The following is a 13,789-nucleotide window of genomic DNA, read 5'->3' on the forward strand; positions in this document are numbered from 1 at the left end:
CTACTGATCTGCAGTGGCCAGGTGGCAGATTCCCTACTTGTTGTTTTCCTAGTCTTTCCTTAAATGATTTCAAAGAAACTAGAAATTTATTGAACATCTCCTTTGGTAAGTTATTCCAATCCCTAACTCCCCTTCCTATAGATGAATATTTGCCCCACCGAGCTCGATAGTTGCAGTCGCTTAAGTGCGGCCAGTATCCAGTATTCGGGAGATAGTAGGTTCGAACCCCACTGTCGGCAGCCCTGAAAATGGTTTTCCGTGGTTTCCCATTTTCATACCAGGCAAATGCTGGGACTGTACCTTAATTAAGGCCACGGCCGCTTCCTTCCCACTCCTAGCCCTTCCCTGTCCCATCGTCGCCATAAGACCTATCTGAGTCGGTGCAACGTAAAGCAAAAAAAATGCCCCAATTTGTTCTCTTGAATTCCACTTTCTCTTTGTATTGTGATCTTTCCTACTTTCAAAGACGCCACTCAAACTCTACTAATGTCATTCCACGCCATCTCTCCACTGCCAGCTCGGAACATACCACTTAGTCGACCAGCTCGTCTCCTTTGTCCCAAGTCTTCCCAGCCCAAACTTTGCAATATTTTCATAACGCTACTCTTTTGTCGGAAATCACCCAGAACAAATCGAGCTGCTTTTCTTTGGAGTTTTTCCAGTTCTTAAATCAAGTAATCCTGATGAGGGTCCCGTACACTGGAATCATACTCTAGTTAGGACCTTACCAGAGACTTATATGCACTCTATAGTTGCGAATGGAGCTACAATATGGAACTCTCGCGCCCATAACATTAGAGCCATAAAAAGCTTAAATTCCTTTAAGTCATCTTGCCGTGAGCATCTCCTTGATGTGTGTCGCCAGGTTGGATGGATCTTCCGGAGTGAATGTACATTTACTGCGCTTATGTAGTTTCTAAGTTTAGATTAAGAATATTTATTGTGCTTATTTTTTTGTCATGGTACTTCTAGTTTATAAGATTATGAATATTTTTCTCATATGTACAATGTTAATGAAGTGTGGCTAAGTGTAAGAAAGGACCAGGAGTCCTAACTTTGCCACAACGAATAAAGGCAAATATAATAATAATAATAATAATAATAATAATAATAATAATAATAATAATAATAATAATAATAATAATAATAATAATAATAATGCCGGACTGAGTGGCTCAGACGGTTAAGGCGCTGGCCTTCTAGCCCCAACGTGGCAGGTTCGATCCTGGCTCAGTCCGGTGGTGTTTGAAGGTGCTCAAATACGTCAGCCTCGTGTCGGTAAATTTACTGGCACGTAAAAGATCTCCTGCGGGACAAAATTCCGGCACCTCAGCGTCTCCGGAAACCGGGAATGTAGTTAGTGGGACGTAAAGCAAATAATATTAATAATAATAATTTTTTTTTGCTAGTTGCTTTACTTTGCACCGACACAGATAGGTCTTATGGCGACGATGGGACAGGGAAGGGCTAGGAGTTGGAATGAAGCGGCCGTGGCCTTAATTAAGGTACAGCCCCAGCATTTGCCTGGTGTGAAAATACGGAAAACCATTTTCAGGGCTGCCGACAGTGGGGTTCGAACGTACTAATCTCCCGAATACTGGATACTGGCCGCACTTAAGCGACTGCAGCTATCGAGCTCGGTACTAATAATAATAATAATAATAATAATAATAATAATAATAATAATAATAATAATAATAATAACAATAATAATAATAATAATAATAATAATAATAATAATAATAATAATAATAATAATAATAATAATAATAATAATAATAGTTGTACTGGGGGTACACCTCCGTCCCGTTGAACTGCGCGCCTTCTAGAAGACCATCTGTGCTATGAATCTTGAACTAATGCAATACAAGATACTTGGACCTTCAACCATTAGATGTCTCTACCATCAGCCTTTAGGGAATTGCAATTTTCAAAGTTTGTTAACCTTAGTTTTCGTAGATTGTTTTCTTATGTGCCAAAGTTGTCAACACTCCTATGGCTTCCTTTTTCCTTAGTTATTAAGCAATCAGGAATGCCGTGTATATTTCTCTAGCCAGTTAAAATTGGGGGTGTGTACAGGCATCCTGCCTATCTGAAAAGAGTTCTGGAAACTTCCCCTCAGAAATGCTATAAACTCTGGGCGCTTTAGGTCAGTGTCGTCATCTTCATCGCTCCGGTCTAGAGAGTGCGGCGGATCATTAAGGAGGCAGGGGCTGTCTGTCGTCGTTCGGAAGGCCTAACTACTCAAGGAAATGGCAGAAATTTCTTAACATATGATAGCTTCAGGCAGATATTGTAACTTGAGCGGAAGGTTTCAAACTTCTTTTCTTAATGTAAAGTTCTAAAATCATAGTTTAAATGTACATTTTTGGCAAGTCTGAGGACTCTGTTCAAATCCCTGCTGGGAAACATGTAATAATAATGTTATTTGTTTTACGTCCCACTAACTACTTTTTAAGGTCTTCGGAGACGCCGAGGTGCCGGAATTTATTCCCGCAGGAGTTCTTTTACGTGCCAGTAAATCTACCGACACCGAGCTGTCGTATTTGAGCACCTTCAAATACCACCGGACTGAGCCAGGATCGAACCTGCCAAGTTGGGGTTAGAAGGCCAGCGCCTTAACCGTCTGAGCCACTTAGCCTGGTGGAAACATGTAAATTAAGGGAACAAAGAGTATTCATACTCTGTTGATTCCCATTCAAATTGGTAAGGGGTGACTAAAATTGTCTAAACCTCTAAATTCTCCACACTCCTTCGGCATTTAATATTTCTATTTTAGTCACCCCTCTGTAGTGTAGGCTTAGCCTCTGCAACTTACGAGCCATAAGCCCATTTAGGGTTTTAAGTGCTCTTCTAAAGCAGGGCCTCTCAAACGCCCACAATCTCACGCGTGCAGAGCGAGGCGCAAGAGCTCCGTGCACTGTGCATCGGTGTTGCTCGGCATGGCTCTTATCAACGCTTCGTCTCTGGGCTACCCGGCTAAGCTCGGCTCTACTCGGCTATACTCGGCTATACTTGGCTCAACTCAGCTCGGATTTGGAGCGCTACGGCGCAAGTGGGGCAGACGGAGACAGGCGGAGCGAGCGAGACAGGCGTGAGGAAAGAGAGAGTAAGCGCTATTGCTCCAAATCGAGGAGTGGGGGTCTGCACTCTGGTCAACCAAGCCAAGTCGTCTTTTGCACCGTGCACAGCGCATGCACCCTGAGAGGCCCTGTTCTAAAGGGAGTGCAGTGTTTCACCTCTTAGGTTTTGTTCATGGCCGATCGTGTTAAACCTTTTACTTTTACATTAGGGCCATTCAGTATGGGCATGCATTGCCCCCGTTTAAGTTGTAATTACTGATACACGAATTTGTAAAAGACTGTTAAGCAGAAGTGACTGTAAACACTATATTTGAAGTTTATCTGGCATAATGTTGTAAGAAGTTTGTGCCTCTGAGAGGCTGGACTCTAGTAACTTTTGGAGCTGAGTCTCCTAGAATGTAAGTGAGTGGAGCAAACCTATTCTTGTAAAAGTGTACCTGTTTAGAGCTTATTGCTCATCACTTGTAAATTATCGTACCGATAACTTCCTGTATTGTATCTGATTTTGGACTATAGTCCGCTGCTGTCATCAGAGCTGACGTCCGGCTGCAAGGCTAAATGGTTAGCTTGCTGGGCTTTGGTCACAGGGGTCCCGGATTCGATTCTCAACAGGGTCGGGAATTTTAACCATAATTGGTTATTTCCGCTGGCACGGGGGCTGGGTTTATGTGTCATCTTCATAATCATTTCATTCTCATCACGACGCGTAGGTCGCCTACGGGTGTCAGCTCAAAAGACCTGCAACTGGCGAGCCGAACTTGTCCTCGGACGCTCCCGGCACTAAAAGCCATACGCCATTTCATCAGAGCTGACGAGCTCATTTGTTATTCTATTTAACTGTTATTTATTCCACGTCGCATTTTAAAATCAAAAAAGAAAAGAAGGAAAGAAATAAAATTTCAAAATTTAATGCTTAAACTTATGCTCTGGTTATATCCCTGTCCACCCATTCACCCCGGCACCCTCTTACTCTTCTCTCTTCCACGATATTACCGTAATAATAATAATAATAATAATAATAATAATAATAATAATAATAATAATAATAATAATAATAATAATAATACTTCTGACGGAAATTGGACTGTTTAAGGGCATTTAAAATAAGCCACATTATCATTCTGCAAAGTGCTAGTAGTACTGGTGCCTCCCGCAGGCAGTAGCCTCCAGTGAACGTCAAGACATGTGTTGTGCTGCCCTCTTGTAGCATGTACCCAACTTAACTTGTACTGCATTGTTCCTGTACCAAATACAGTAGAGACAATACACGACACTTACGGATTTCGCCTTGCTAAAATAGGAGACAATTCGACGGTGGCGCTCCTAGTGACTTGACCTGTACAAATCGCGCTAAATTCAAATATGAATGGAAATGTATATACGGAAATGGATAAATAAATTACGTCTAGAAAGAAAGTGTTATTGAGATATTAACTTCGAAGTTTGCTAAAGCAATTCTGGATAAATGCATGAAGAATTATTTAAAAGGTTATTATTCAAAGACTGAAATTAGACATATAAACAAGAAGTGAAATGGACTGGTGTGAAATGGCTTGATCTTTCATTTATGCATTACTTTTTTAGCTTTAGCATTCCTGCCTGAACTCTTACGGTTGGATTTGTCTTTTTTCTCATTTAAAAACATTGTATCATCACATTAAAACACTTGTCAATAAAAATATCGGCACATTCCTTACACATATGATGCAAGGAATTAACATTTAATAGCTGGACAATTTTCCTCTTAACATGAAGCCTACTAACAGAAAGATATTCCTTACACATATGATGCAATGAATTAGCATTTAATAATAATATTTTTTGTCCCACTAACTACTCTTTTACGGATTTCGGAGACGCCGAGGTGCCGTAATTTAGTCCCGCAGGAGTTCTTTTACGTGCCAATAAATCTATCGACACGAGGCTGATGTATTTGAGCACCTTCAAATACCACCGGACTGAGCCAGGATCGAACCTGCCAAGTTGGGGTCAGAAGGCCAGCGCCTTAGCCGTCTGAGCCACTCAGCCCGGCGAATTAACATTTAATAGCTGGACAATTTTCCTCCTAACATGAAGCCTACTAACAGAAAGATAATCTATAAAATCCCGGCTTTAATCTGAGAAGAGGGATAAAGAAAGAAAAGTATGAAAACGTTGTCGATAGTGATGCTTTAAGGAATATTTACGTACAATTAGAGCAAAAATGTAACATACCCTTGGCTGTATTGTCGAGGATTTCTAAAGTCACTGGCCTGGAAATGATCTGAACAGATCTTATAATTCTCATACAAGCGTAACATCCCTTCTTTCTTGTACACTTTATCCAAATCGCTTCTGTGACATTTCAAAACCCACAGATCACACCTACAACAACACATCGGTATTGAAGGTTAACTGCTGCACTATACAATAAAATATGCGTATTATATTTTAAGCCCGTTAAAACATGGGTCGAGCAGGTCAGAAGATTATGAAGTACTATAAAAATCTCTGTCACTGGAAGAATATATATGCAAACACAATATTACTTGCATGTTCTTGTCACGAGGGAACCTGAAGAACGACCGCGCATTTTTCTCTACTTCGTAATTATTGCAGCCAAACACAGCACATACCTTTCCCCTCATGTTGAGAGGAGATATCAAGGAATGACACACGCTACTATTTAATTATGTCAACTCACTGAAAACGCATAAATAACACCAAAAACTTCACACAAAAATACACGTGCTCTTATGACAGAATCAGTACCGTTCAGGTCTATCCGCTAGAGTGAGCTCCAATAGCTGTCCCTCGATATCTCGCTCAGTGTCGTGTATTGTCTCTACTCTATTTGCCTGTACACAACGACGATATTTTCGGTCGTCATCTGTTTTTTTTTTCCTGAATGGAGGATAGAAGAAGAAAAATCTTGCTCTTGCTGCTGGATCTTTAAATTACGCATCAGCAGAGGAAAAAGGAGGAAAATGTACCCTTTTGATCCGGGGTAATTCTATCGCCGTGTGGTGATAGTCACCAGTCGGTTTTGATGTATTTTATTTGTCAACTTGGGAAACTGTAAGTAACTACAATCTTCGTTTTGATACTGGAAGTATATAGATGTGATAACAGTAATTATCAGCGAACTGTTTCGTGTCGTCGGGTATATCTACACCTAAATTGTAATAAGTAAAATTCAATTATTACTGTTAGTGAAAAAGTCGATTAACCAAAGAGACTGAATTTCTGGTTATCTTTATTGTGAATAGGTTATAAACTTTCGTGGGGCTTTTATGTAATTATTCATAGAATGATTTTGGGTTGTTAACCACTCTAGAGATGTTCTTTTAATACGAAAATTAATGTATTCAATGATATTGTGACAAGTTCGTCTCCATACTTCTACTATACCTTCGAGAGTACGTCTTAATTTTAAAAGGAGGTATTATGCATTAATCCTGTCTGGAAAATCTTTAATATCTTACTATACGAAGCATTGTGTGAAAATGGGAGAATGTACGAGTAGAAAAATTGTTTTCAAATGACTGGTTCTAGCTTTGGTTGATTATCTTGTAAGGGTAGCCATTTCCTTGGTCATGTGACCGGTTACCTTGGTTACATTCACAACCCTTGGTTGGTGAATGTAATTATTATATTTTGACATTTGACGTCTGATACGACTGTTGCTGGTGGACATATGACGTGAGTTGAGTGTTTTTTGTTCTGGTTGGGTATGTGAATTAGAGTTCGTGCTTCGTATTTCTGCGGTTCTTGGTGTTCTAAAGTATTAACATTTTAAACTAAATAATTAGTTTACTTGGTGGCTTTTATTTCTAATTTCTCCTCTATGTTTTATTAATATTACGTGCGCCTTATCTGCTCTTGGTGCTTTTTGGGGATCTGTAACTTGGCTTTTCTGATTTATGTTGATGAACTTCTGAAGTAGTCATAGAAAAGCATTTTTCTACTCTACTACCATAGTGTAATCAAACCAAGATTTTAGGGTTGGAACTTTCTTTAAGTACTACGTTTCCTAATTTACCCTGAAATATATTCCAGATTTATCCTACGATTTGAATAGTGAAAGCAGTTTCTTTTGATTTTAATTTGAATCTAACTCGATGTCCAAGGATTCCTAATTTAATTTAATCTTCCCTGTGTCTTATATGCAGGACTTATTATTTGATTTGTGTCAATCTTTTCTTTCCTATTATTAACGTTCCTGTTTAACTTAAGGCTGTTGTTTTATTTTAGTCAGTATTAACTTCTTTTACTTAGTAGTAAATTATTTATTCTTTATCCACCTGACCTTGGTGGGCCCTAGTATTTTCCACGTGTTGCTACGACCTTCTATTGGGTATTTCCGTGTTTATACTACCATGGTCGTGCAAATAGGCTACTATCGTGATATACCTCCTTGAAAGTACGCGATATACTAATAATAATAATAAGAATAATAATAATAAATCGGATTTAAAGGGGATCGAGAGATTTCACCGTTATGTCCAGTACGTCGTTAAAAGCGATGTCGCAATAAAGGGTTTCGACTATACAGAGTCTCTCTTATATAAACCCAGACCGTCCAGTGGCGATTCTGCTCTCGGAGACCTAAGCAGCTTTATGGGAGGCGCGCGTATATTCTTGACCTTGCAAGGAGCGTGCACGTGTTCGACCTCGCAAGCATCAGTCGCCAGTCTGAATCTCAGCTGTTAACATGGTGAAACAGTTATCATTGCAACACCTTATTTTCGTGTGTAAATGTTATTTTAAGTAAGAGTCGGCTCGATGCATTTGTTCAGCAATTTCCAGGTGAAGTGCCACCTTCACGAGCACAGATTCGCGTAATTGTGAATTCATTTGAAATTACTGGCTCAGTGCTCAATAAAGAACATGCGTGCACACGAACTGTTTCGACAGAGGAAAAGCTAGATGACATTGGTGCGAATCTTGAACGCTCACGGAATAAATCACTCACAAAATTAGCACAACAAGTGGGGGTTACGGTTTCTTCTGCACACAGAGCTACAAAGCTGTTACACATCAAACCGTGCAGGTTTACACAGGCCTACTGTTTAAAACCTGTTGATCCTGCCACAAGAGTGAGATATTGTGAGTGCTATCTTGCATCATTGAATGATCGTTTATTCAACCCACAGCTTGTGTTCTTTTAGGATGAGGCCTGGTTTCATCTTAATGGTCGTGTGAACACTCATAACTCTCGCTATTGGTGTGCAGAAAATCCTAATGGTGTTTATGAAGCCTCTCATTATGAAGGATGACAATTCCAGTATCTTTTATAAGATTTCATATAAGATTGTATACACGCTTAAAGCAGGGCGGTCGCGCGCTACGTAAGTTGGGCTGAGGCAGCTGCTGTGACACAGAGTACTGTGTAGAGATGAGAAGAATGCAAGAATGAGGAATGTGGCCTGCAAGCACGAACTTCCTGTTCTGCCTAGACAGAGCGGCTCTTATCTGCTCGTATCTGCTACACGAAAACATTCACTCACACTTTGCAGTTTGCTGGATTACAACTGACAAGAGCGAAGAGCTGCCAGTAGAAGATAATATAAAATCGCCTGGATAGTAGCGGAGTTGCTAAGGTAACCATTGCGTCACTGGCTCTGCTGGTGAAAACCCCTTCGCCCTATGCCTCACCGGGCATGTGCATTCTTCTGATCTCCCAACAGTACAAACACCGTGCGCTCGATCTGGGTTTATAAAAGGAACCCTGTATTTCAAAACTGGGGAAGCGGAGAGATGGAACTCATAGTCGTAATAATAAACACTTACCTTGGACGACAAGCTGGTATTTTATGTGGTCCTTCCCGTGCTCATTGGCTACATGGCATGTGTATTCCCCTTGGTCACTTCTTTGAGCATTTGATAACAGGAGAGATCCATTAAGAGCTACATCTAATCTCTGCCTTCCGATTGGTGCATCACCACTTTCTCTCCACTGTCGAATAGGATCGGGGATGCCCACAGCTTGGCACGGCAAAACCACGTCATCTTTCCAGGCCACTAATCGCATCCCTCCGAAAGAGACGACTCTTGCTGTAACTAGATATTAAAATGTATTTAGAACACACTTTGTTTATATCCTTTTATGAAGTTCAAGTCAGATACACCATATCGATGGCCTAATTCGAAAACCTTGTATCTCCCAATGCTCTTCCTATACATTACTTCCCTTAAGACTGGTCACGCCTCCCAGCCACATATGGATATGTAGTCCAACAGAACAATTTTCGTTGTGTTCATTTTCCTATGCTGATGTATAAAGGAAAATGAACCATAAATACATTATACTGTAGGAATGTATATTTGCGTGACATATTTACACATTCCTACAGTATAATGTATTTATGGTTCATTTTCCTTTATACACCAGCATAGGAAAATGAACACAACGAAAATTGTTCTGTTGGACTACATATCCATATGTGGCTGGGAGGCGTGACCAGTCTTAAGGGAAGTAATGGATAGGTAAAACGTTGGGAGATACGTGGTTTTCTAACTAGGCCATCGACATACAATGTATTGTAATTATAATATTCATGAAATAATAGTTTATGAGCACAAAATTTGACAGAATATATTAGCAGAGGGCGTTTGTCCCTGAACACAAATACTGATTTTTGGATTAAAATATTCTACATCTACTGAATTACAGCCTCTGACAAAGTCTAAAATGCCAAGCAAGCTGGCCATGTGGTTAGAGCCACGTAGCTATGAGCTTGCATTCGTGAGATGGAGGATTAGAATCCAAATATTGGCAGCCTTGAGGATGGTTTTCCGTGGTTTCCTCATTGTCACACAAAGCAAAGGAAATTGCTTGCGTAGAAATAAATGCTTCAAGAACGTGTTAGGCAGACTAGTGTTATTTATGTCTTGGCGTATTTTTCTGTTTACTTTTCGTGAAACACGAATTACTGTACTGAATAAAAGTGTAATTAATTACACAAAGTTAGGCTACGTACGCCTGTTGATGCTATACAAATCGTAGTTACCTAAATATTCTGGATCATTGCGGTTAATTACACCAGAACCGTAACATCGTGACTTTTTTGACAAGTTGCTTTACGTCGCACCGACACAGATAGGTCTTATGGCGACGATGGGATAGGAAAGGACTAGGAGTTGGAAGGAAGCGACCGTAGCCTTAAGTAAGGTACAGCCCCAGCATTTGCCCAGTGTGAAAATGGGGAACAACGGAAAACCATCTTCAGGGCTGCCGACAGTGAGATTCGAACCCACTATCTTCCGGTTGCAAGCTCACACTTGCGCGCTGGTAACTTCACGGCCAACTCGCCCGTTATCATAGAACGGACTCACCTTTTACTGATACCCAAAACTAAATTACTTTCGATGAAATGGTGTATGGCTTTTAATGCCGGGAGTGTCCGAGGACAAGTTCGGCTTACCAGGTGCAGGTAACGTACAACTGATATGGATTTTTTACATCTAATATAACGTAAATACAAAGCAACTATGGTGCGATTCAGTCCTGTGTCCTGTGCAAGCCAGGCTGAGGAGTTCAGCTTAGTAGAACGATGGCCTTGTGAGTCCAACTTGGCAGATTCGATCCTGGCTCAGTCTGGTGGTATTTGAAGGTGCTCAAATATATCAGCCTCGTGTCGGTAGATTTACGGGCATATGAAAGAAGCCCTGAAGAACAAAATTCTGGTACCTCGGCTTCTCCGAAAACAGTAAAAGTAGTTAGTGGGATGGAAAGCCAGTAACATAATTAATCACGTGCTCTCTCCAAAATCAGCGACGAACGGCTAACCAGCTACGATCGCCACCTGGTCTCAGTTTACTCTCTAAGGCAAGCGATTCCAACTGAGGTGCTCCCACGGCCCCGGCCGGCCCCGACGGCAGCCCCGGTGCTGTGCTATAGCACTGTTGAGGTGGTGGGGGAAGCAGGGGAAGTGACAGAGGCAGAGCCACAAGTCGTCAAGACAACGCGCAGCTTATGAAAACAATATTATTTATGACAGTTCCGTGAACACATAAACACACAATTTATTCTGTACTTACTTTGCGTTTGCCTTAATGTACATTTAGCGTTTAAGTCGATTGCTGACATCGTTTTGCGGCAACTAATTTACCAATAATGGGTACTGTACAATCGATTTGGCAGTAGAAATTCTAAGTACAGCCTCTAAGTCCGCATCAGACAGAGAAGTCCTAGTTCTCCATTTATTTAAATTCAGAATTGAAAACATCTGCTTTTTTTGCAATTGTCAGAGCAACAATAGCCCATAACGTGCACGAACTGCGCCTTCTAAAATATTGGCTTCAAGTATCTGTGGAACAGGGAGATAAAATAATTAAAATGGTTATCTTTGTGGGTTCTTTTTTGCAATAGGTCTTATGGCGATGATGGGATAGGAAAAGGCTATGAATGGGAAGGAAGCGGCCGTAGCCTTAATTAATTGGTTTGAAAATGGGAAACCACGGAAAACCATCTTCAGCGCTGCCGACAGTGGGGCTCGAACTCACTATCTTCCGGATGCAAGTTCACGGCTGAGCGCCCCTGACCGCGCCGCCAACTCGCCCGGTGTTTTCTCTTAGCAGCACATCTAAGTCTAATTCTAAACAGTTCTTAATAATACAAAACCAAAAACGAAAACAAATCTCCTAAATTGCAAGTAAAACAATTCCTAATGAGTAAGTTATTACGTATCTCTGAAGAACTTAGCAATTCCAATTTTAACTTAGCAATTTGTTCGGTTCTTGCAGCGCCAACAATGTCATCATAGGTGGAAACACGTTTATTGTGGTAGTGTCGCCGAACGGTTGAAGACTGTACGCTTAAAATGACATGACAAATTAAACAGTGAGCTTTCCCTTCGGCATTGAGAACAAAATATTGAACCCGAGTGACTTAGGCCCATAGTCAGTCATGATTTGATTGATAAAATAATATATGGTACATTTATTGAAATACAGAAGTGTAGTTGAAAATATTTCATCTGTGTAATGTCGAAATATGAGCGAAGGAAGGACGACAGACTGGAGCCTGACGGATTAGCTCGACACAACAACATTTAGCTACTTCACAGCAGGGGATCTCATTAGTTGGCGAACAGGGAAATACAAGTCCACAAATAAGTCTTGGTCAGAAAGAGAAGGGGGCAGGTGACACAAAGGAAGCTCGCAACATGAGTAATGCGCTGGGATATTTTTGGCAGGACGGAGATTCCCGTGACGTCATGGAAAGCTACAGCGGTTGCGAGGACATTCGCCAGCCTAGGTTCCGGCAGGTGGAGATTTAAATCACGTGACCGCTTGCCGGCCAATCGCTAAAATTTGATGGAAGACTCAGGGATACCATCTTAAGAAATGATGGATGAGATATTCTCGTAACTTCAAAAGTAATCAGTAATAAATTATTGTGAGCACACGGATCGATGTAATGAATTTATTAGATGTCACGCATGGAAAAATAATCAATAATTATTGGCAAATTAAATAAATTGAAGGCTGGATTTCTTGGAAACCAGACAGCTTGAATGTCATTGGCTAGACGAAGACCATGTTGTAAGGGACGCTTCTAAAGGCGCGAAATGTGAGGAGCTAAATCCACCCGTATCTCCTAAATCTGTGATCGTTAGGAGTTCATATTTAATCCAGCAAATATGCTAGCGGAGTGGATTAATTTGATATAAATTTTAACGTCCAATTCGGAGTGCAAGTACCGATATTAAAAATCCACCCCCTCCCTCAGGGGTATGACGTCAATGAATCCGCGAGGAAAAGCTTCATCCATATATACGGGACAAGGGATCCCCGCCACCACACTTGAAATGAGTCTCTGGAGCTGAACCATCGGTCGCAGCTAACTTAGAATTCTACGGGCGTACAGTAACTCAACATTTAATGGCGCGAGCATCCGCCAGTGTTTAGAAAATGTGATCGCGCTCAAGCAACATGAACTGGAAATAGTTAACGTAGGACAGTGTTTGTCAGTTATAAATATCAGTGAAGTAAATTAATTGCACTGTAAGAGAGTAATATAAATTGTACCACAATAAGTACGTAAATAACAGACTGTGTGACGAACAGTACTTTAAGGGAATAATAGCCTGTACTTTGCAATATCGAACCGCTATCATGAACACTTCAAGAAGGCCGTATGAAACAGGCGTATCGCGTCGGACGACATAAATCGCGACGGGCGTAAAATTTGACACCTCGTCGTACGTGTCCAGGTCCATTGTGCGGTAATTGGACGAAGATTAAAATAGTGTAAATATTAAATTTTTGGGTCTAGGATATTAATTTGTTGTATAAAAGTTAGTGTTCAGTGTTAACGTTGTCAATGGTGAAGTTGTGATAATTATTTATTTATTTATTTATTAATGTCTTTCTGTACATGGCGGGGCTCAGGCTATGAAGCCTGCTATTATGCCAAACCATATAATTATGCACCTGTATAAACATAATATACTGAACATTATAACTACTTAAAAATAAGTTAATTATAATTTAAAGTTAATGTGAAATGTAATTTGTATGAAATGTAAACCATCATAAAAATCATTTTAACATTTTAAAATTAATTTATAATAATTACTATTATTAGAGCTATATCTCGAAAAATATAAACTATAATGTTTCTAACCTTACATTGACATTTTATTCATTTAACTTAATAATCTAAAATTTAAGAGTACTTCTAAGAGTAAATCAATCTGAGTGTAGGTAAAATTTCCAGC

General features: G+C 40.3%; 1 protein-coding gene across 1 annotated transcript in view; it reads right to left on the reverse strand.

Moving 5' to 3' along the window:
• Positions 1–13,789, reverse strand: part of LOC136863821 (cell adhesion molecule Dscam2) — a 760,504-nt gene that overhangs the window by 73,433 nt on the left and 673,282 nt on the right. The window contains exon 22 of the mRNA XM_067140158.2: positions 8,856–9,125. Coding sequence (XP_066996259.2) covers positions 8,856–9,125 — 270 coding nt within the window. The remainder of the gene's footprint in view (positions 1–8,855; positions 9,126–13,789) is intronic.

Source organism: Anabrus simplex, chromosome 2, assembly GCF_040414725.1.
Source record: "Anabrus simplex isolate iqAnaSimp1 chromosome 2, ASM4041472v1, whole genome shotgun sequence".
NCBI lineage: Eukaryota > Metazoa > Arthropoda > Insecta > Orthoptera > Tettigoniidae > Anabrus > Anabrus simplex.